The sequence below is a fragment of the Paramisgurnus dabryanus genome, chromosome 13 (genome assembly GCF_030506205.2).
Source record: "Paramisgurnus dabryanus chromosome 13, PD_genome_1.1, whole genome shotgun sequence".
Lineage (NCBI taxonomy): Eukaryota > Metazoa > Chordata > Actinopteri > Cypriniformes > Cobitidae > Paramisgurnus > Paramisgurnus dabryanus.
The window spans coordinates 37,493,150-37,517,340 of record NC_133349.1 but is presented as its reverse complement, the minus strand read 5'-3'; the positions used below and the strand labels follow the sequence as shown (position 1 = coordinate 37,517,340).

General features: G+C 37.6%; 1 protein-coding gene across 3 annotated transcripts in view; it reads left to right on the top strand.

Moving 5' to 3' along the window:
• bbs9 (Bardet-Biedl syndrome 9) overlaps positions 1–24,191 on the top strand; it is a 430,031-nt gene that overhangs the window by 352,827 nt on the left and 53,013 nt on the right. For 2 of the 3 annotated variants that reach the window (XM_073811698.1, XM_065274291.2), the window contains 2 exons: positions 4,983–5,208; positions 23,249–23,368. In XM_073811698.1, the coding sequence (XP_073667799.1) occupies positions 4,983–5,208; positions 23,249–23,368 (346 nt within the window). Of the gene's footprint in view, positions 1–4,982; positions 5,209–23,248; positions 23,369–23,945; positions 24,015–24,191 lie in introns of all 3 variants that reach the window. The other variant, XR_010537394.2, reaches the window with a different exon arrangement.

Below are 24,191 nucleotides of genomic sequence, written 5' to 3'. Positions count from 1 at the left end.
GAAGGCATAAAGTCAAGGGAGATTACAAATCAGAATACTAACCAAAATGTGCTCCTGTTCACGCTCGCCGTCTCTGCAAGATTCAGTAAGTGATTCAGATTTCCCGTGGCACGGCTATTAGAAGACTTACAATTGCCAGACAGGTTGCTCACGTGACATCCACGTTTGAGTCTGCGCAGTACACTTGACACCCAGGAAGTGCGTGCTTCTAATTGACTTCACTTGTCTCCGTTGAATCCAATGGGGTCGCTGTGTCCATTTCTTTTACTGTCTATGGTTTGTAATGCTACTTCTTCTGTGGCACAAAGGGAGTTTCTGCATGAGAGTGCCCCCTGGTGGTCTGATGTGCCGGGATTTCACTGTAATTCCTTCAAATTCATTCATTGAGAAAACCAGCATTTACACGGTTAATCATTACACCCCTAATTTATATATTGATGCAATAGATTTAGTGAATTTTTTGGAAAAAATATCTGTTTTTATAATAAATCTTTAAAAATCAAACTATGTATTTGATTTTTTTATGTTATAATAACCTAAAGATGCTATGTGAAAGTAAGAAAATAGTGGTATTCATCCTATAACCTTCATGGTATAGAAAACACGTTTTTACCAAGTAGTCAAAAAGTTTAGTTATAAATATATATAGCTGGTGCTAAAAAAATTTGGGGGGGCGCAAACACACTCAAAATCAAACTTTTACTGTAGTAATGCAGTACTCTTAACAGCCATTTATCAGGTGATGAGTATCATTAGGCTACTACTTAGCTAAAATGCTGAAAATGTTACAGTTGATATCAAACGCACAAAATAAATGTACTATGAATCTGTAATGAACTAATATCAAGGTAATCATTCACACACACGCACGCACGCACACACACATACACACCCACACATACACATACACATACACACACACACAGGTTGCGATAGACTTTTTCAATCTCCGTCATTTTTTTATAAACAGTGTTGTAAAGAGTCCTTCACAGTCAGTTATTATCCGTAATTTCATGTTTTAATTATTTAAATTTTCGTTTACATGTCCATTTCTAATCATAAACTTACAAGACGAGAATACAAGTCAAATGTGTTTATTAATTTGTTTAGAGAACAGATAAACGGAGACCATGCATCACTTTACCATTACATGAAGCAGATTAATTAATGTTTTTTTCTCACAGTGACAGCGGAGGCAATAAAACACGGAGCTTTATGCTGAACAGGCAAATATGAACAAATCAAATAACAAAATACTACTGCAATTAAAATATCAATAAACATGTAAAAATCTGAATGGAACTAAACTCATCTGAAACCATCTTGTGTAATAAACGCATGAAGGCAGATTAATGCAGACTCTTGTCATTAGATTTTGTATCTTTACCTTAGACAGGCATCTTGTTGCAGCACTCCTAGAGTGTTTAACTTCAGCAGCCATGCGCAGACCAATCAGTGTATGACATCAAAATATTGCGAGAATGTTTAGAAACCAGGGCGTCATTTGAGCAACACATTTCCACCAACTGGACATACATAGGAATTACATTCTCAAGTTGAGTTGTATGGGCAATCTGCCAAAATGGCATTCAGATTTTTCTTTATTCTGCTTCAATTTTCTCTGTCAAAGACTTTTCGTTTAACGCGACCGAACACACACAAAAAGAGACATTAAAGTTGCCTAATCACAGACTCGTACATTTCTTTTTGCTTTTATAGCAATAGCACAAGCAAATTTTTTCCTCACAACAGGGAGTACATACAGTCCATCAGCTCAATATGCACGGTTGTTGAAGTTTCCTTAAAAACAGTGGTTTTCTCGTGGGTGCTTTTTTAAACTCTAAAACACTGGACAACAACAAAACTAACAACAACGTTGACCAAGCCACGGAATATACCGGATTATATAAGCTCTCGCTCTCATTATGTCCACGCAACACAAGCTCAAATGTGCCACAAAAGTTCATGTCGTGCGTCTATCACGCATTCAGACTTTAAAACAGCAAACAGGGAAAAAAATTAAACTCAAGACTTACATGATATCCAGCTAGCCAACTCCGTTTGCCATGAGAAGTGGTGGAGCACACATACTACCATCATTTGACTCCGTTGGTCGATCTGGTCCAAGGTTCTTAATCCTTTATTTATTCATCAATTAAATACCTTGTATATGGTGATTTTTGTAAGGATAAAAGCATATTTTCCTTCATCTCAAGATATTTCACTTGCTTTCACTGATCTGTACTGTAGCTATCAGTTAACACAGCAATCTCCAGCGCGGTTATGAGACTCTGAGAATGATCCAATCACAGGAGGTAAAAAACATTAAAAGCTATATTGATTCGCTTAAAACATAAGTGGGAGTGTTTGGGGCGCACAGTCCTGCGCCCCAGGGCGGATCCGAAACCAGCCACTTAGAGCTCAGCCTCAGGTCACATGTTTTTACCCTTTTTCCTGACCTACATAGACACTCATTAGGGGTGCGCCCCAGACACACAAACATGACACACACACAACGAACTCAGTTTTGATTTTTAATTGTTTTAAATAAATTATAACATGACTAACAGTGAAATAGTACAACTAAATGATTTTATTTTGTATTAATTTGCACTATATATTTAACTTTTTGGTAACATGTTAAAGTAGCTTTCTTCTCTGACCAGCTTTAAGGGGGCGGCGCCCCAGCGCCCCCTAGTGACCAGCCGCCACTGTATATACTTCTTATCAACTTAACTTGAAACTTGTGCAGTGTATTATTCCTGAGCTATCTATATTAATTTCACTATCTATATTTTCCAAGTTCAAATTGTCTTTAGGGGCATGTCACAGTAACAAAAGGCTTACACCTGGGAACCCTTTAAAACCAGCCCTACTTGTTCAGTCTTTTTATGACTATACTGTCATAAATTTTAGCATTTTTAGCATTACACGGTCCAACCTTGGGTTGAATTTGCTGGGACATCCACTCTTTTGAAGGTTGGCAGCTGTCTTAAATGTTTGCCACTTGTAAATAATTATAATTTTTTAATCTTCCTCATTGTGGAATGTGGAATGTAGTACTGTTGTAAAGCCAAGCGGTGTACACACAAAAAATAGTGCTAAATAGCAATAAAAATGCTATAAGCTGCTTTAATTGCTGCTATATAGCACCTACATAGAAACATGAGTGGTGTAGCACAAGTGTATATGATTCAACATTATACAATAGGTGCTACACTACTGGTCAAAAGTTTTGAAACACTTAACTTAAAGGAGCATTTCACCCATAAAAAACATTAATCTTTATTGAAAGTGTGCCATATTTGTAGTCACAATTTTAAATTACATTTCGAATTTGATGCCTATTTGACCGAGAAAAGGGGTGTTTGTAGTCTCACCCCCTCAACAAAGATATTGGACTTGCTGCTTTCAATTGATGCAAAATGATGATTTTACATCATTGAAAGAAGGAAGTGCAACACTGAAATCTGTATTTCTCCTCTTTTAGCAGCAACTGAGGAAATGATGCACGACCATTCAAAAACATGACTGGGGTTCTAACTATACAAAGCTTAATGCAAATGGGTAAAGTGTCCCTTTAAATGTTAACAATGAGCATTTAATCTTAGGGTGTATGGATAAATGCACATGTATATACAAGTGCCAAACAGATTAATTTGTGTTATTAGAAAGTAAATGTGAACTTCTTTAATGTTGTTTTAAATTTATCATAAAGTGAAACTTCAAGAAGCTTCTTGATTAAATGGTGTACGGTTTTGCAATGTCTATGGCAAAGGGCGACTGCACTTCAGATGATGAAACATAACAGAGTTTTGACTTATTTTGGTTGCTTTTAGTAACAATTTAATTTCCACAGTTACATTTGTGTTATGCCATAGTTTGTATAGGGCGTTTTATGTAACTAAACAGTGAATCTAATAGTTTGTGTAATCTCTTACCTTTTGGCATAACATTTAATGTAATAGATTAAAAAGCATTACGTAGTCAATTTCCACAGCAACTGCAGGTAATCTTATGTTATAGACCTCAGCAATGAGCTTCACTGTCATTTTAAGTGCTCGTGCACTTGAAGTTCAAATAGATTTTAATGCTATCAATGGTTTATCCTTCATCAGGTGGGAAAAATCGCTCAGAAAGTGATCCCAATGATGTCGTTCATTGTATCTGTATCGTTATAGTTTTATTTTTTATAGTTATCATTATAATGTGAAAGGCCCTTAATTTCGTTCCTAGTATCAATGCCAGACCTGTTATTACGTTCATATAGTTATTAATACTAATTTAATAACTGTCTCAATTTATGGCAGCTTATTTGAAAGAGCAGTTTCAGCCACTGCTTACAGCTAACCATATGTGATCAAATTATGGGGACAGACTTTGCTGTGAGGCATATATCCCTAACGTTACCTGTGCTAAAATGATGGGGACAGACTTTGCTGTTGGGAGTCTCTCCTTCGCTGGTTCAACTCCTCTGTCTCCTTCCTTTCATGTTTTCTGACAGTCGGTATCGCATAAAAACTAATTCCGGGGTTCTTTTTGCTGTTGTTAGAACAGCCGTGTATTACACCACACACCATCGCACGGTTTAAAAAAAATTACAGCGATAATACCACTACCAAGCCAGTGAACCACTTTTAGTGCTATTTAGCACCATTTTCAGAGTTTTTACTAAAAATGAAGCCATTTAAGACACAATATTCTGATACATTACCAGTCAAAATGTTAAACACACTTGACTGATTAATCTTGTTTCTAGATTTTTGTTTTTCATTTTTAAACCATTGCATTTGAGGGTTAATAATGCTTTAAAGTTGTTTGTTTTTCTTTATTCTGGGTGGTGAATGAAATACAGTCATAACGTGGTCATCATAACTTTTATTACCATTTTTACATAATGATATCATTAACAAGATTTTTCTTTTAATATAGTCAATTTAAAAACATGTGGCTTATGGTCTTTTGTTTTCTGTGTCTTTCAGGGTTGGGAAGAGAGTGTGGATGCAGCTGTCTCTCACCTCTTAAAAACATGTTTATCACGCAGCCCCAAAGATCAGGCCATCAGTCTCAGCACTGGCTCACTGACCATCCCTAAAGACACGTCACCCCTGAAAAAACACATTACTCAGCTTTGTGATCGCTTAGGCAAGGGTGGTCGTCTTACTCTCTCCTCAGATGCCAGTGTCCATACAACTGTCGTAATGCAAGGTCAGAATCTTCTCAATCTGGTTGCTATCATGTACAGAGCAGTAGATCATCAACCAGAACCAGCTTTACCACTGTGTTTGCCTCTGCAGCAAATACAGGCCATTTAACATCATGGGGCAGTTTCAAAGACAGGGTTTAGGTTAATACAGGACTAGGCCTTAGTTATATTAGGGTATATAAGTAGTTTTCCTCAAACATTAAATGTTAAATGTTAACTAACGATCTTTGGAGTGACATAAGGCATCAATGATGTGCTTCCACTAAGCCTAGTTACAGTTAATGTTATAATGATTGTAATTTCTTAATGTGCATCAGGAATAAGTTACATGTCAAACATTTACACAGACTTTTAAATACTAGAGCTTACAACATAATGGTAAGTATTAACACTGTTGTAAAGTAAAGTCCTACATGAATTAAAATGTTTTAATGGCTAAAAATAGGCTTTCATGTTATTTTCTTAGATAATTGGTAATATATGTAATTGTAACCATGATTTAAGAAAGGCCAAATTGTATTTTACATAAAATTTTTAAAACAAAGCCACTGTAGGGGACAACTGGGGCAAAAGTAACGCGGGACAAAAGTAACAAATTGATTTTGCTTTTCAAACTATGACATGTTATTTTGTCATCGTTTTGCGTGTGTAGGTCCAGAATACTTGGTTTTCAACCATAATAAGAAAATTCCCAAAGTGGTCATTTTGTTCTTATAATGCATTGTGTTTCTCATTTCATATGTTACAATACTGATCAATCTAGGTCATTTATTGTTCTAACACATCCTGAAGTTTGCCACCAGTTTTTCAAAATAAAATTAAATCACGTTTAAATGTCAGGAGTTCCTGTCGGGACAAAAGTAACACTTGTCTTTCAAGGATGCAGGCTTATCAGGCCCAGGAAAATTCAGGTCTTATCCAGCTGAGAACAAAACATAAATTTAGATCTGTACTGTCACATCGACGGACCAAAAGGATAAAGAATGTTTGCATGACATATTGCTGCAGTCCTTCAAGTTTAAAAAATGCAGTCCCTCTGTGTCATTCTTGTGTCTTCCTCTCGGCTTTCCCTCTTTGTGTCCTGTCCCACCCCTCACTTAACGTCCAGTTGTTAAAGTGATGACATGAGCTAGAGCTTCAGCATTTATATTTTGTAAAGTCTTTTATAGGGACTTATCAATATAATTCAGTAGACAAAATGAACCCAGGTGAAAAAGAAATATATTTAAATAGTATTTTTTGGGACATACTTAATTAGAGTTGGGTCCGAGTCCACCTTTGTCGAGTACGAGTCAAGACCAAGTCCTTAAACATCAAGTCCGATTCCAAGTCAGAGTCCAAAAGGGTCCGAGTTGGACTCAAGTCCGAGTTCTTAAAGGCTGAGTCCAAGTCGAGTCCGCCCGAGTCCAGAAAGTAATTAAATTGAAAAAAGATACAAAATTTGTATTGTAAATGGTTACTTTCTATTAATACTTTAACCTTTCAACCCATTTAACCAATGGCAATATAAAAATGTAATAAAAATACCTCTATTGCATCTTGTCATTCAGTGGCGGAACTAGAATTTTTTTAATGGGGTGGCCAAAGCTACTTTAGGGGGTCCATAGTCCATAAAAGAAAATGACGCGTAACCATGTATCAATAAAGCATAATTTATTATTTTGATTGCATTAGATGTAAACATAATAAGGGTGAGTTTTAAATCTTTCTACTGTATTTCTTACATCTGATTTACTGTCTGTTAAAGGGATTCACCCAAAAATGAAAATTCTGTCATCATTTACTCACCTTTATGTTGTTCTAAACCTGTATTTTATTTTAATAAACACAAAAGAAGATATTTTGATAAATGATGGTAAGCACATTATTAAGGGTATATCCATTGAATTCCATCATGTTGTTTTTATTCCTACTATGGAAGTCAATGGTTATAGATGTGTGCATACCATCATTTATCAAAATATCTTCTTTTGTGTTCATCAGAAAAAAAGAAATTCGTACAGGTTTAGAACAACATAAGAATGTAAAAATTATGACAGAATTTTCATTTTGTGAACTATCCCTTTAATGAAGCAAAATATCAGGAAATCTAAACTCCATGATAAACCTTAAACTTACTTCAAATAGCAGAGCTCAACACAAAGGATGTTTGGATTAATCTTTATTTACGAAGATACAGAAGATGCAAAAGTTTTCTTTTTTCTTTTGATATTTAATTAACTTTAATGACAGAGAGACTTCAACAGGTTAGGCTAAGACCGAATGCAATAAAATGTTTATTCGTTTAAGACGTACAGTAACCAAATGTTTAGTATGAAAATCACCAAGACAGCTATTTTGACATAGATAGCATTTCTCCGTTTAAGCAAAAAGACACGAACATGAAGTCGTTTAAGCTAAACTCTGGCTGTGCACACGCACTATCGGATATGCGCGTCGCGCTTTCAAGTTCCACGTGCCAATCCAGTCGAATTAACAATCATACAGTAGCCTATAAAGATCACGTCAAGAATGAAAACATCACTTACATCATTTTAAAGAGATTCCAAGCATTATGTACACATGACATTTATCTTCTGATGGTATGAAAAGTATTCGTTAAGTTACAGTAATTTTTCTGACGCGTTTTGAAAAGACATCACTGATTGAGAGATAACAGAACGCGCAGTAGCCTATGTATATTTTCTTAATTTTGTGAAAAGCACAACATTCAGTTTTTATAGACACACAAAAAATGACACTTTAACGTTTTAAATGATGTATAAATCATATCTTTATATCCAAAATCAGCAGAGTAATCCAAGTCTCTTTGCGCAGTGATTGAAAAATAAAGAGTTTGTGCCGCGACCGCAGGGAGGGTGAATATTCATAATGTTTGTTTTTAACAATGTGCTGCGCTGCCGCACGTCGAAAATAGACATAGCGATTAAGTGAAAGTAGCGCATTAAATTTGGGGTGGCACACGGGGTGGCCAGTGCCATGTCAAGGGTGTCCAGTGCCACCCTGGACACCCCTCTGGCTCCGCCACTGTTGTCATTGCCATTGAACATTTTTATTCTATGTCAAGTTTCCTATGAAAACTGATTTCAAAGAAAAGAAAGGGATAAAGAGGTATCTTCTTTTTACCAGATGTCTTGAAAATAAATTCTCTATGATTTTCGTAAGCAAAACAAATTATTGCTGACTTTGAGGACATCATGCTAGCCACGCATTGATGTGTGTGATGTGTTTTTCTGCAAGTATGATGCGACTGGCTGCTGCCTGCCAGTGTGTTGCAGTAAAATAACAGGAGGGGAGACGGTCCCGTACACACTGCATATTAATTCGGTTGTCACTTCACCTTTTAATGCTTAATCCTGTTCTGTACACCACACTTCAGTAATTTACGCTATTTACGTACAAAAAAGCAGAGGACCTGGCAACACTACAAGACCGTGCGCTGTGAAGCAGCCTCACAACAGAAGCGTACAATACACAACGCCCGGACGGAGGTTCATTGCAAAACACAATGCTGTTAGATTATTTTGGTCAAAGCTGTGAGTGATAAGCACGCGAGACGGCAGAACGTTGCTATGGTTATCTCTGTGTCAATCATCACATTTTCGGGAGTGAGCCTTGTTCCATACAGACATGAAACGAACATTTAGGGGATTCACTCCCGCATTTAAATGCGGTTGTCACTCTCGAAAGTTTGCAGTGTGTACGAGACGAGACATTAATTAATTTCTCATCTCAAGTTCATGCTGTTTATAATGTTGCACATGACGTGGACTCGACTGTACTCGGGATATTTTCCGAGTCCAAAATGTCCAAGTCTGTGTCAAGTCCGAGTACAAATTCAAAATTGGACTCGAGTCCGAGTCCAAGTTCGAGTACCCCAACTCTATACTTAATATATTTAAATGCTACTATACTAAATGCATATTAAATGTATTATATTGAAACAACTTCAAATATATTAAATGCATTTCAAGATACATTTAAAGTCAATTTTAATCTATTTGCATTATATTTAATATATTGAAATTGTGTTAAATTGGAACAACTTCAAATATATTTAGTGCAATTTAATGGCGCTTTTCCATTGCATAGTACCCCACGGTTTGGTTTAGTTTGGGTCGGGTCAGCTTACTTTTGGGAGCTTTTCCATTGGGTGCAGTAGGTAGTCCCCGATACTTCATTTCGTACCAAACGTGACGCGAAAACACTGTAGGTCACTGATTGGTTTGAGAGAAGCGTCATCGCTATAATGTAAATATTAGCTTTAGCTTACTGCTAGCTTGCGCTGTCTCAAGCAAACATGTTGTTATCTGTGTTTTGCTATAAGTTTCCAAACACCCTTTTAGCGATGAAAAACATCCACAGGTTGAGAATCCGGGACACCATAACAGTTTTTTCCAGACTTGCAGTTTGTGGCGGCACATTTGCGACGTTCACGTCCGCATTATATATGCTTAAATGCAACTTAGAATGAGGCTCAGCGAAGCGCCGTCGACTGACGCCACGGGTCGGGTGTTTGAACAGAAACTGTCATGTGAGACAGAGGTAGTTATAAACGCGATGTGCAAACGTCTATTTGTGGTGGCCAATTTTAATTGTGTTGCAGACTGTGTCACGGTACGGTTTACACAGAGAGAGAACCCAATTGCAGACACGACAAAAAGTAAAAATGATATGGAGGTTTATTCCAACAAACACAAAAACCCACGTGGGGGTAAAACAGATGATAACACTGATGGTAACAAAAACCAGAACACGAACACAGTATACAAAATAACAGAAGACTCGGATAACAGAATTCAGTGACACGGAAGACATGAATCAAACACTGAATCTGGACGAACGAACGAGCACACGACAGAGAACGAGAGGGCATTATAAAGACACACACAAATGGGGAACAGGTGAACCTAATTAATTACGCAAGACACGAGTACATAAGGGAGTAGGGTAAAAGTGACAAGACACTGGGAACACGTGACACAAATACATGATGTGAAAACACGTGTCCCCACACAAAACACAATGCTGCCATGATCTTGTCCTCTGAAATCAGACCTGGATCTTGCCCTCTGAAATCAGACCTGAATCTTACGCAAAGGTCTGGCAAGACCATGACAGCGACAAGACACTGGGAACACGTGGAAGCCACACACACAATATGACTCCACGTGTCCCCACACAGAACATAGTACTGTCATGGTCTTGCCAGATGCACTCAGACCTGAATCTAGTACAAAAGATCTGGCAAGCCCATGACAGACTGAGAAATAAATGTATGTATGGGAATGTACAACAACGCTCTCACTTGTATGATGTCACAGCAGTAGGCAGCGTAAATATAACGACACGCCTATAATCCCTCTCACTCCGAAGTGATACTAAACTCGATGGAAAAGCTAACCACGCCAAAGTGAGGTGAGCTGACACGACCCAAACTAAACTAAACCGTGGGGTACTATCAGGGCCGCCTTAACCTAATGTGAGGCCCCGGGGCTAAGAGGTTTTATAGGCCCCCCTTCCCCTCGATTTATAGTCTTTTTTTTTTTTTAAGTGTAATATCTAGGTAATCTACATCACAAAATGCATTAGTTTCTTTCGAGACATACAACTGTGAGTTTTCCCTCTTTGAGCCAGAAAACACCATAATATTGTTATTAACATATCACTGAGCCCACTTGAGCATAAACACAAGACACTTTATTTAACAATCACACACAGCAACATGTGGTGATAATAAAACCAAAATGTGTGAAAGTATATATGTTTATAAGCTTTATATTTATATAGTTTTTGGAATATACAAATTTGCAGAAAATTGCCACTCATACTTAAATGCTCACCACAGTTTTAAAAATATAATAAGTTAAAGTTAGTTTTAAAGTAAAAATGCATTAATGATAACAAAAGATAAGTCTTTATAGACAGAATCCTGTTTTTTAATCAGTTATTTATTTTGTAGGCTATTGAAGATATAGTATGCATTGTATTTAGTATTTATGCATACATAAGCATGTAAAACGACCAAGTATGAATATGCACAAGACAGACAGGGAACATACCTGTATATAAGATTTTTAGATAATGAGATTATAATGGTGCAGGGGATGATCATTTGAGATGGGCTTGTCGCTCTTTACTTTCGCACCTTTACCGTTGCGTCTCTTTCTCGTCTTTCTAAACCAACAGATATATGTACTGTGAGCTAACGTCGCGTCAAACATCGCTCCAGCTGCGCACGCGTCACTGATATAAACGCGAGTAAACTTAAACTTTATAACAACTAACAGCATTATGTGCGGAAACTCCTTTCTTAATTTAGCGGCACAGTTTCTTGTGCACTTTTGGAGAGACTTCTGCATGCTAGAGACTCAGACAGCTGCACGAGCACAGAGAGAGCGAACGAGCGAGCGCGCGCACGAAAGAGAGAGAGACCTGCACCTCACTAGTGCTTATGAAATTTCAGAAATTACTCTTTCATTTGTTGGTGGATTATTTCCTGTTTCTCTGTCATACTCAGTCTAACGTGCAGGAATGTCAAGTTGACAACGCGCACTTAATTACATTACGCGGAATAAAAAATATGTTACGTCTGACATTTTATTTCACGTTAAGTTACAACGGACCAATCAGCAGCCATGTAACGTTCAATTAGAGTGATTGACAGAAAACCTGACAAATTACAAAACAATATGACCTTTTCAGCTCATCATGAACGCAAATTTGGGAGGCCCCTGGGCTTCAGCCCAGGTAAGCCCGTGCATTAAGGCGGCCTTGGGTACTATGCAATGGAAAGCGCCATAAGTGTACTTCTTTAAAATTCATTTGAAATGCACTTCTCATACACTTAAAAATACAGTTAAAATACATTTAAAGCTTAATTTAACTGTGCTTTAAGAACACTTTAATAGTACTTCAGCATATTAGAAATATACTAGCATTACATTAATAGAAATGTATTAGCATTACACTACTATTTTATTATAAAGCTGTTTTTAATATTTAAAATGTTACATTAAAATCATTAAATATTAAGACACATACACACACAGCTACAGGACATAGTCTTTCCAAACATAACCTGCGCGAATGAATGCGTCTCTGTCCACAGCAGCACATTTCAAAACATTTTAATTCATAAAAATTAATCATGAGAACATGAACTTCATCACTGCATTTGTAGGAATTGTAAAATCTTTTTTCTTATTAACTCATGAAGCAGCCTAACGCAATATTTTTACTCTAATAGCTTTTCTTTCCTCACACATATTAACTGTGATCATGCACAACGAGAAAACACGCAAGAATTAAATCTTGAATGGCAAAACTATATGGCACAACGTAGTGTCAACTTAAACATAAATATGAACAATGGATTGGTTGCAAAGTTAAACCATTACAGTAGAAACAGTTTTACTGCTGCTTTTAAAGTAATAACGTTAACTTTAAGTTACACCGCGATGCTGAGCTACAGTAAAATGATAGAAAAGACAGATGCATTACATTAGTCACGAACTGGACGCGCCCGCGCCTCGCTAAACGCCTAATACATGTGTAACTTCAGCAAAATCTCAGTGGTGTGACTGGGACACTAACTCTGCTTGTCATCATAAACAGATAATCAGATTGTGACGTTTCTTCCTGCTTTATTAATATGCTGAATAATATGCTGCTGAATATGCTGCCTTCCTTCATTTCGACACACAGCTCCAAAACCATCTCGGAAGTGTTGATAGGCCATTACTCGTGAGGTGTAACCGGGTGTGTAACCAATCAGATAGCGTCGTGGGCGGGACATTGAGCAAGTCTTCAGAGTGGTGAATACAGAGAGGCTGTGCGGCAGCTATATCAGAGCCAGCCAAAGAAGCGCATTTTAAAATAAAATTGACTTTAATCAAACCACGGATCCGTGATAAGTTTTGTGATCCATCTCGCCAATTGTGTAGTAGCACTGATCACTTTGAGGGGGGGATACATTTATCCCCACCGGGGATGAAAATAATTAAGCAGAGGCAGGGATACATTGATCAGAAAGGGGGAAATCCCACGCATCCCCCCCCGGCAAATCGCTCCCTGGCTATAACCAACATATCTCTCAAATTATGCAACCTCATATAAGCCAAAAAGCGGAGGGTTTTGAAAAGATTGGCCGATCTGTATGTCACTAGATAGAATATGCCAATGTTTATTCACTATTGATTTAATCTTACCTGAAAAGGGAGAAAATGTCATAGATAAAACCCAATTTTCTGAAGTGACTCTCGTTCAATGCCACGTACTCTATTCAAACTTGAGTCAAGATTTATATTATCATCTTAACCTTTACAAAGGAAACGTTTGGTCATATACTATTTTCACCTGGTTTTCAAATTCTTCATCAGTACTACAAATCTTCCTTATGCGAAAACACTGACTATATAGGTTTTCTATATAGTCAGTTTTTTCGCATAAGGAGGATTTGTAGTTTTTTTCATAGATGAAGGATGGTAACTTTTAGAATGCAAAACATTATTCCAATCTGTGGATTTATGAAATAGTGTCGTCTGTAAAGTCTGTCCAGAAGATCTAAAAACCTTAACGTCAAGAAAAGAGATGGAAGACATACTGTATTCTAGGGGTGACCCCGAATAGTCGAAGATTCGATGCATCGATAGGAGAAGCCTGATTCGACTACCAGTCTCACAGTCGAATCGTCGCAGATGTGTTATGAAATGAGGATCATTCAATTTTGGCCGTATATGGGTGCACACATTATATGATTTCACATATAACAGCTTTCTCACAATATATTAATATACTGCATATTATGATAATGCTGCAAATAATATGTGAAGTAGCAGCTTTCAATAAATATTTTTAAAATGCGTTAATAAATGCAACAACCCCTGCCCGGGCTACACCTCCATAAGAGGTCTCTATGTTAATAAAGCCTTGCATCTTTGTTTCGACATTTAAAAGACAAAGCTGGCAAATTATATTATGCCTTTCGTTCTTTTAATAATTTCTATATTTTATTTTATTTATAAATCACTTTGGGTTATCTGATTTAACTATTTGGCTTGTGTTTTGTTTCCGTGCACTTGAGGCATTTTGCATATTTGTTCTGCACTTTGTTACTTCTGACCTTATTTATTAAAAAAAATTATTTATTATAAACGTTAATTCTGATCTAATTTAAGTCTGTAAATTTTGGATAGCTTTTCGTTGTATCGATGTTGCGCTATTGCGTGCTGGCCATGCTTGCGCATGTAATTTAGCCGAAAGGGCTAGGTGCTCTGCGTCTCATATTTAGGAGTTTATCAAACTAAACATTAAAAAAACGGATGTTTTTCGACGAGTATAAGTTTTTAAAATGTATTTAAAACAGAGTGGTTATCTTGTCAAGTTAAACTACAAAACAGGTAAGCCGTTTTTTTTTCCGGTGATGAAACGGAAACTAGTATCTGCACCGAACCTATTTCTGCCTGACACGAATGTCTTTCTTGTGATTTAATAATATGGTCGGTCGGTGTTCACTTTCAAATGATAGCAAAGAGATTCCTGAAATAAATATCATCCGGTCTTTCTGTATCTAAAGTTAATACAGAGATGATCAAAGTCAAAGCAAGCAAGCAGGTATTTCTGTGCTAAATAATAACGCGTAGTGTCTATAAAATCATTAATTTCAGTGTTTTTCTTGTTATAAATTAACGTTTAATGAATTGTATATAAAGATTAGTTTTTATCATTTACAGTCACAATCACAAATTATTTGTCATTTCTCATTTGTCGGGTTTTTTTGGTCATGACTGCTTTGACGCGCTATCTCCAAATTAAATAAAAACACTTAATTGTAGCCGGAGTTTCCAAGGCAGGTTCACCTTTTTTATTTTTTTAGGTTTAGTTATCAAAATTTATTTTTGTGTGATGTTCTGTAGATTGTGGCTTTAAAATGTTATGAGGAATAATTAAACAAATGTTGCCTTACATTTTACCTTAAAAAAAATATATATAAATACATCGTCAGTTTTATCTTCGTTTATTACTTGAAAGACAGTTTTGGTCACTTTATCAGAAAGTTGTTTATGTGTGCTGCTTGTGAAAGAAAATAAAAGTTACCAATTTGTACCTGGTCTGGCCCCCTCCAAACCCATGCACACAAACATAGATGATTCGACTATGGGTCGACTATGGAAAGATTCGACAATTCTGATTCGAATATGTAAATCCTTAGTCGAGGACACCCCTACTGTATTCCAAGGAAAATCATATGGAGTCAAGTCTGGAATTTAAACGGTGGTAAAAAAATATTGCTTGAAGAATACACAAAGTCTGTTTCAAATTTGCCCATAAACAAGTTTGCATAATTAGGGGCAAATGGAGCTCCCATAGCCATACCTTTCACCTGATGATAAAAACTATTCTCAAATTTAAAATAATTCATGGTCAGCACTATGTGTGCCAAATCCCACAAGAACTTTGTTAAAGGCATATCAACATCTCTAGATTTTAAATTATGTTCCAAAGCACATAAACCTCAATCGTATGGAATGTTAGTATACAAGCTAGTTACATCCATAGTGCATAACAAATCATCATCTGATACAAGGACATTCAACAGTTTACTCAAAAAATATATGGTGTCCCTTAAGTATGAGGGTAATGTACAAACAATTGGCTTAATATACCAGTCCACATACTGTGAAATATGTTCAGTTAAAGATTGGCAACCGGCCACAATTGGACGGCTTGGAATAGTTCCTTCCCATTTTTTATGGATTTTCAGCAAAGTGTAAAATACCAGTCGTACTGGATGAGTTTGTAATAAAAAGTCAAATTTCTGCCTAGTGATGTAATTGTCTGATTCACCACCAATTAAAGTTCTTTTTATCATATTAAAAAAACAACTTGTAGAATCACAAGAAAGGAAGGAATAAAATTCCTGATCTCCGAGTTGATTCAAAATTTAATTACAGTATGAATCTTTGTCTTGTATTACAATTGCACCACTATTGTCGGCAGGCTTAATTCACGCTTGTGAATAGGTGAGAAACATTCTGATCAACCAGCTGGCAGTAAGTCTGAACCGAAGGATTTGATGCAGGAGGAATTAATGTACTTTTTGGCTGAAACCGGCTCTCCTCCATAATTTAAGCACAGTGACATGATAATTTTGTAATGTTTTCAGTTACTACAACATTACTGTTGTAAAACATGTTTTACCATGTTTATATGTGTGAAGACAACCGGGGAGTATATAGACGGTTTCATCGGAAGACATGCTTGGTCGCGGTTAAGTGTATGTCGAAACTTCCGTTTCTGTTTGTTTTATGGTCTGACTAGTGGCTAAATGAACTCTGGAACAAATACTTGTTATCAGAAATAAACTAGGACTTTGTTGTTATTGAATCTTAGTGGAGTTTACCCGAAGTTACGTGTGTTCCATGAAATCCATTTGTTTGTGTTGTTACTGGTAAAACTGTCTATAATACATAAAAAAAAATCTAGCGAGCAAGTATGAATTTACATTGTAAACATTAACTATACTGTGTTAAGTGATAGCCATTATAGTTGTGTAGTAGCACTGTGTAGCATCAGCAGATAGCCATTATAAATCAAAGAAGAATTTTCTTACATATATATTTATAGCTGACGACGAGGATCACTCAAACCAAATGCAGTTACACCAGGATTTGGACCAGCGAATGTGTATAAATCTGCAATTCGTCGGTCATTAAAACAACATCATCACATTATGTCATATCAGTTTTTCCTGTTGTAAAATATGTTCGGACAAAATCTCAATTTTTAAAATGTGTAATATGCACAGGCTCTTTAAGGCCATTTGTAGGGTATTAACTACGACTAACATAATGACATGTGCAGCAACTGCATAGAGTTAAGTTGATTGAGTATTTTTATGTCTATTTAGCCCCCTCGCTTTCTCTCCACCGCTGGTCCGGTCTCAGGCCTCAAATTGATCAAATATGAGCCGTTATAGACAAACTAATGTTTCTTTCACGAGTTTACACTTACAAATAAGTTGGATAGATTTCATTTATAAATGTATTTGGCATGCTGTCCTGGAAGAGAGGCTCTGAGCTTGGAAATGGGCCCGAACGAAGAGTCCCCTCCTCAGGTTTAGGGAGTAACCTGGTGAGTAAGAGGAGACGGGGTGGTGGAGGGATTCTGAAGACTGTAGAGAATCCTTAGGTGAGTTTGACTAGGATTATATATGGGCTTCCCTTCATGCTGATTGGTTAGATATGTTGATTACTGATTGTAGACAGCTGGTGATACTAGAGTATTTGTTGATTTCTGATTGTAGACAGCTGGAGGCACTTGAGTATTTTATTTGACGTGTTCCTCCCAAACTACATCAATAAAACATTATTTCGTAAAGAGACAACTTTTTTACAACGTTGTCTCCAACAAGATGTTCAGCTGCTCTGCTGTGGAACAGATCGCTGCACCTGCATTTTTATTGTATAAAAAATGAAAAAAGTAAAACATCTCCAAAAAAGGGGAATTTGGAGTGTAAGGACAAAAAGGGCATGTGTGTACAGCGCTCCCCCGTCCATCTTATTATATCACAAACAGCGTTTATTTTACAGCTGTTTTCTGTCAACGACTGTCATCAGTGGCAAAACTGTATATAATAACGGGAGACTGCCGCCAATTTTACCTCATTTACTGTATTAACATGACTATTCAACTAAAAAATAAATGAAACATTAGCTTTAATCTCAAAATAAAGTTTGACTAGTTTGAACAATAGTACTGAATAATGTCTGCTAAGCCAGAGTCTGCTCACGTCATTCCTGCTAAGCCAAAGTCTGCTCACATTACGTTTGCTAAGCCAGAGTCTGCTCACGTCATTCCTGCTAAGCCAAAGTCTGCTCACATCACGCCTGCTAAGCCAGAGTCTGCTCATGTCAGAGTTTTAGTTTGTTCATGTCAAGCCAGAGTTTGTTCATGTCATGCCTGCCAAGCAGGAGTTTGCATACATCATGCCTATCAAGCCAGAGTCTGCTTACATCATGGATGCCAAGCCAGATTCTGCTAACATAATGCCTGCTAAGCCAGAGTCTGCTCAAGTCATGCCTGTTAAGCCAAAGTCTGTTAACGTCATGCTAAGCCAAAGCCAGTTCCTAAGATGGCTGCCTCTCCAGAGTCAGTTCCCAAGATGGCCGCCTCACCAGAGCCAGTTTTTAAGATGGGTGCTTCTCTTGAGACAGTTCTCAAGATGGCCACTTCCCGTGTCTGGTGATTCGAGGTACAGGTATCTGATTACTACTCTGGCTGATACTCCACTGTTGTCTTTGTGGGCAGCAAGTGTCCCAAAGTTCCCAAGTCTGGTGATCTCTAGTCATGTGATTCCTGTGGCTTCTGAGATGTGTCAATTGTCTACTTAGCTTTTTGTGGTGGAAACAGCCCTGTGGTGTGTATGGTCTAAGCTCTGTTTCCTCAGGGATTGCACCATGACCCTAAGTCTTCTAAACCTTTTGCCCAAGTCAAGATGGCCGCCACCATGCCAGAGCCCACAGCCAAGAAGACCACTGCCAAGCCAGAGCCCACAGCCAAGATGTTACCACACAGCAGCCCGCTGATGTCATGGCCGACCTGTTAAATATTTTTTTGAGGGAGGGTAAGAAGGAGTGAGGCTGAGTGCAGGGAGGACAACACCAAAGAGGACAGCCCTGCTGAAAAAAACAGCATCAAACCAGCATGGGTCAGCATGTCACCAGCATACCATCACCAAAACACAACATATGCTGGTTTGACCAGCATGGGATGCTGGTGCTAATGCTGGTTTAGCTGGTGCTAATGCTGGTTTGGTGCTGGTTTAGCTGGTGCTAATGCTGGTGCTGATGCTGGTTTGATGCTGGTTTAGCTGGTGTTCACTAGCAAACCAGCACCAAAACACAACATATGCTGGTCTTGCTGGTATGCTGTTTTTTTCAGCAGGGAGATGCACCAAGGATGCCGCCAGTGAGGCCGGGTGTAGCGAGGACGGCACCTGCAAGGTAGAGAGCAGTAAAAACCATGGCGTTAAGGCCATTTCAATTTTTGCTTCATCCAAGAGTCACGTCATGACCATGGAAACCATATTTGGTAATCATATACTCCCTGTCTTAGACATTGGATAAACATGTTTGGATATGTTGCCACAAGTGCTTCATGTTCCAGTTCTGCCAATTCATCCATTCCAAGCTATATTATGAACATAGTCTAGGATGGAGTACATGCCAACCCAGTGGGTAGCACGTACACCCAAATAGAATCTTGTTTTGTTTCCTTATCTCATTCCCCAAGGACAATAAGATCGCAATGCTCATTCCACCACAGATCTACTTACATGCCATTATCAAGATTCCCAGACGATATCTGTCTAGCGACAAACAACTGCCTCCCTTAAATATTAATTTGTATTACATTTTATAATATAGCATTCCGTCTATAGTATACATTATATTCCCCGTAAAGCCGTTTGAGTTACAGCTGCAATCAGTGACAATGTGTCTCAATGGCTCCAGGATTGCAGGTGTTGCTGGAATTGGGCTTATGTGATCATACTGCTATGGTCTCGTAAGTACTCTTGCAGCTGGGTTTTAAAACATAATTTGTGACATTAAACTTGGTACATAAACCAAAACATGAAACACAACACGCTGCATAAAGCACTAGTACAGTACAATCAATGACAAAAGACAATGGCAACATGAGGGCTAGATATACAGACACAAATCAATGATAACAAGACACACCTGTGTAAAAATGGGTGGGGTAACATAAAAACTACAAGGACCATGAACAAGTTTTACTGTTTACTATTTTTACTGTTGCTGTTTTACATTCAGGCTTCTTTTGGCTGTGAATATGTTATGCATGTGAACATCATCACATTCTATTCATTATGATTTGTTAATTTATGTGACGCTGGTCCTCTGGCCCAATATTCCCCCTTTTATTGTTGTTACTCATTTATATTAAAATGTGTAGACTATAACTCTCAAGACTAAATTCAAACGACAACTATGTTACATTATGTTAGGTCAATTAATGTAGAAGATGAAACGGAGGGTTTTTACAATTAATGGCTATTTTCAATGAAAATGCAGTCAGTGTTCATGCCGATTTGATTGTTTTAGATAGAACCTAAGTTCTAAATGTAGGTTCGGGAGGATCAGGGCCGTTGCCAACTAAACGGCATTATCCCGCTCCCTCAACGGCATTATCCCGCCCCCTCAGATCACCATTAATGTTAAATCTGATTTTAATGATAAAATGTGATATTTAAAAATCACATTTGCCTAGTGTATTGTCTTCCTAGAATGAATTATTAGCTAATATAGTTATATTTAGGTTAAGGACGGTCTGTGAGGCAATATTGAATTTTGATTGGTCGCTTGACTAAGCGTGTTCCCCCACCCTAACAACATTAAGTAAAATTTCTTGCACTATGGTAGGGGTGACCCAGAAAAGTCAAAGATTTGATGCATCGATAGGAGAAGCTTGCTTACCAATGTCACAGTCAATTGTCGCAGACGTGTTATGAAATGAGGATCAATTTCATATATGGGTGCACACATTATCTGATTTCACATATAACAGCTTTCTTCCCAATATATTAATATACAGCCTATTATGATAGTGCTATGCAAATAATATGTAAAGAAGTAGCTTTCAATAAATTTCTTTATTTTATTTATAACTCACTCTGGGTTATCTGATTTAACTATTTGCTTGTGTTTTATTTTATGCACTTCAGGCATTTTGCACATATTTGTCCTGAACCTTGTTTCTTCTGATCTTATTTTAGAAATGTTTTATTTGTTGTAAACGTAAATTTTGGATTGCTTTTTGTTGAATCAATGTTGCACTGTTGCGTGCTGGCACATGCAATTTAACTGAACACGCTATAGCTGTGCTCTGCTATAAGTTCCCAAACTCCCTTTTAGCGACGAAAAACATCCACATGTTGAGAATCAGGGACACCATACCAGTTTTATTTCCAAACTTGCAGTTTGTGGCGGAACATGTGTGACGAGCACGTCCGCATATATGCTTAAACGCAACTTTAATGAGGCTCAGCGGAGTGTGTCAACTACTGATGCCACGGGTGTTTGAACAGAAACTGTCATGTGAGACAGAGGTAACGTTAGTGATAAACGCGATCAGCGAATTTAAAACTACGCTCTCACTTGTATGATGTCACAGCAGTAGGCAGCGCAAATATAACGACACGCCTATAATCCCTCCCACTGCGAAGTGATACCAAACTTAATGTAAAAGCTAACCACGCCTAAGTGAGGTGAGCTGACCCGACCCAAACTAAACTAAACCGTGAGGTACTATGCATTGGAAAAGCCCCATAAGCGCATTGTCTAAAGCGCACAGCGCACGGCCTAAATGGGCGTGTCCGAATCCACTTTTGCTAATTTAACGACAGGAAAAATGGTTTGTGCGCTGAGCGCAGGGTCAAAAAGGGTTGGTCCTATTCTTTTTATGAGTAATGGGAGTGTTTTGGGCGTAACGTGCAATAAACCAATGAGAGTCTCACCTCTCATCTCCTTTAAAAGACAGTTGCGCTGGCGTTATGTCTAATCCCTATTTATATGACGGACTGTGTAAACTGAAAAACTAAGCGGAGGAAGAAGATCCCCAGTTTAAGATTAATGCTAAATAATTGTGTTGTTTTTCACTCGTATTGAAACTGTTATTTTATTAAAATTTTTGCATTTGATTAAAGCAAAGCATTTATTTACGTACCAGGCTGCAGGTGAAGCAGCTCTTTACTCCTTCTAAAGTCTCATAATCGGTCCTCATTTATGTCCAAGAGACTCATTAATAATCTTTTACATTTGAATGCTTTAATTTTTCATATTTAGAAGCTTTTTTTGCTGCTTGGCATCCATGTATGTGATAAGCAAACCCCCGTTTATTTCTAACGCACTCATTAAATAACAAAAACATATTGGGCCCTATTTTAACGATCTGAAACGCAAGTGCGAAGCGCAAAGCGCAAGTGACTTTGTGGGCGGATCTTGGGCGCTGTTGCTATTTTCCCGGCGGGAGAAATAACTCTTGCCAGCATAAATCGGGCACGCCGTGTAACAGGAGGTGGATCTGCCTCTACACAGGACCTGACACCAGCAGAGGACATCGCTGCGTCCACCCTCACCGCTGAAAGCCAAGAAACGCAAGCAGTCCAACCCAAAGTACACTTACAAATCAAGTTCACATACATTAAAGTTTCTAATTAAAACATTTTAATTATTATTTACATAAAATAAACGTAATACAGCCAATCAACAAAATTCTGAAAATATTTTAATCGTTATTTGCATGATAATTTTTTAACGCAGCCACACAAAATAAATAAAAACTATCACCACAATGCTCACCACAATGATTTCCCTTATCTCATGTGTTAATATTTTTTATTGTAACAATTTATGATTTGGAAAAATAACTGTTGCATCTGTGTAGATTAGATAAGCAAAGTTTGTGCGCGTTGTGCACGCTATACATTATGGTCAAGCATGCGCCCTTAAAATAGCATAATGAACAACGCGCAACGCGCCACTGACTTTAGACTATTTTTTTCTGGTCAGTGGCGCAATTGTTTTTTGAAACTGCAAAATAGCATCAGGGATGGTTTGCGCCGGAACACGCCTCCTTTTTTGCGCTGAACCGCCCAGGGAGCGCAAGTTCATTCCCTAGTTTGCCGACTTGCGTCTGTGGAGGGAAAAACCCGCTGTGCGCCAGTGCAAAATACGAATGATACATGCGTCACTGACAAAGTCAATTGCGCTGGGTGCAAGATAGGGCCCATTGTGTAGTCTATTTTAGTTGTCTCAAAATAGCAATGCACCAGAACACACCTCGTTTTTAGATCAGAACGCCCATGAGCGCAAAAATTGCCAAATGTATAAATGTAAATATAGTGTAAATGTATTGAAGAGACAGGCCAAACGCTGAGTTTATAAACGTTACATCAATTTAAATAATACAATTACTAATCAGTTACTAAAAGTATGTGTGTGTGTTGCTTTGCAGCTGGATGTGATTCTATCCCTGAGCCAACAGTGGTGCAGGATGAGGAACCAGCCCTGCAGCAGGATTCAGCCAAGTATGTTAAAAAAAAACAGGAATCCAGAAGAGTCAAGAGAAAGTCAGGTAAGATATAAAATTGGCTAACTTTGATACAATGCTGACAGTACACCGATATAATGCCTATTTCAGCCATCTGACTGTAAATCTTACATGTAAAAAGATTGAAGATTACAGTTCAAATGAACAGTTTCCCCATCCTTTACTTTCCCTTATGTGTTCAAGACCTGCTCTTTTTATTCATAACACACACACACACACAAAATTCTATTTAGTCACCAAAAAATGATAAAAAAGCAAAATGAAATGATAATAGCACACCTTAAACAAGTGTGCATAGTTTTGTCACTATGTTGTTGTTGTTTTTCTTCTTCGTTGGTGTTTTTGGGGGCAGCTCCTATGGTCGTGTTGAAGATGCACAAAGAAGAACTAACTTAGTTGTCATAGTCGTTGTTGTTGTATGGTTTATTAAAAGCAAGAAGTAACTTACTAGAAGTAAAATAAGAAGTGAAATCAGATCGAATGGAGTACCCCGTGTATTGTGTTATGCAAGACAGAAAGCCCCTCTTTGTCAGAAGAGAAAAGATGATCATGTTCAGATGATGCCATAAATCCAGGATAAATATCGCATGACTTTTCCCAGATGGAAGGCGCTAATGCAGGAAAAATGTTTTAAAAGCGACGCCGAAGTTGCCTGCTTTCTCTTAGACAGGTAAGTGAGAAATGGTAACTATATAAATGTATGTGAAAACCCTTGTTTAAAAGCTATAAAGTTAGCGCAATAAGATGAGCATAATCACAACAAGAGTAAAGTTTTTCCTCATGTCACTGTTAAGTGAATTTTAATTTCGCAGGGTAAATGCATATGTTGCATAGTTTTACCACAAGT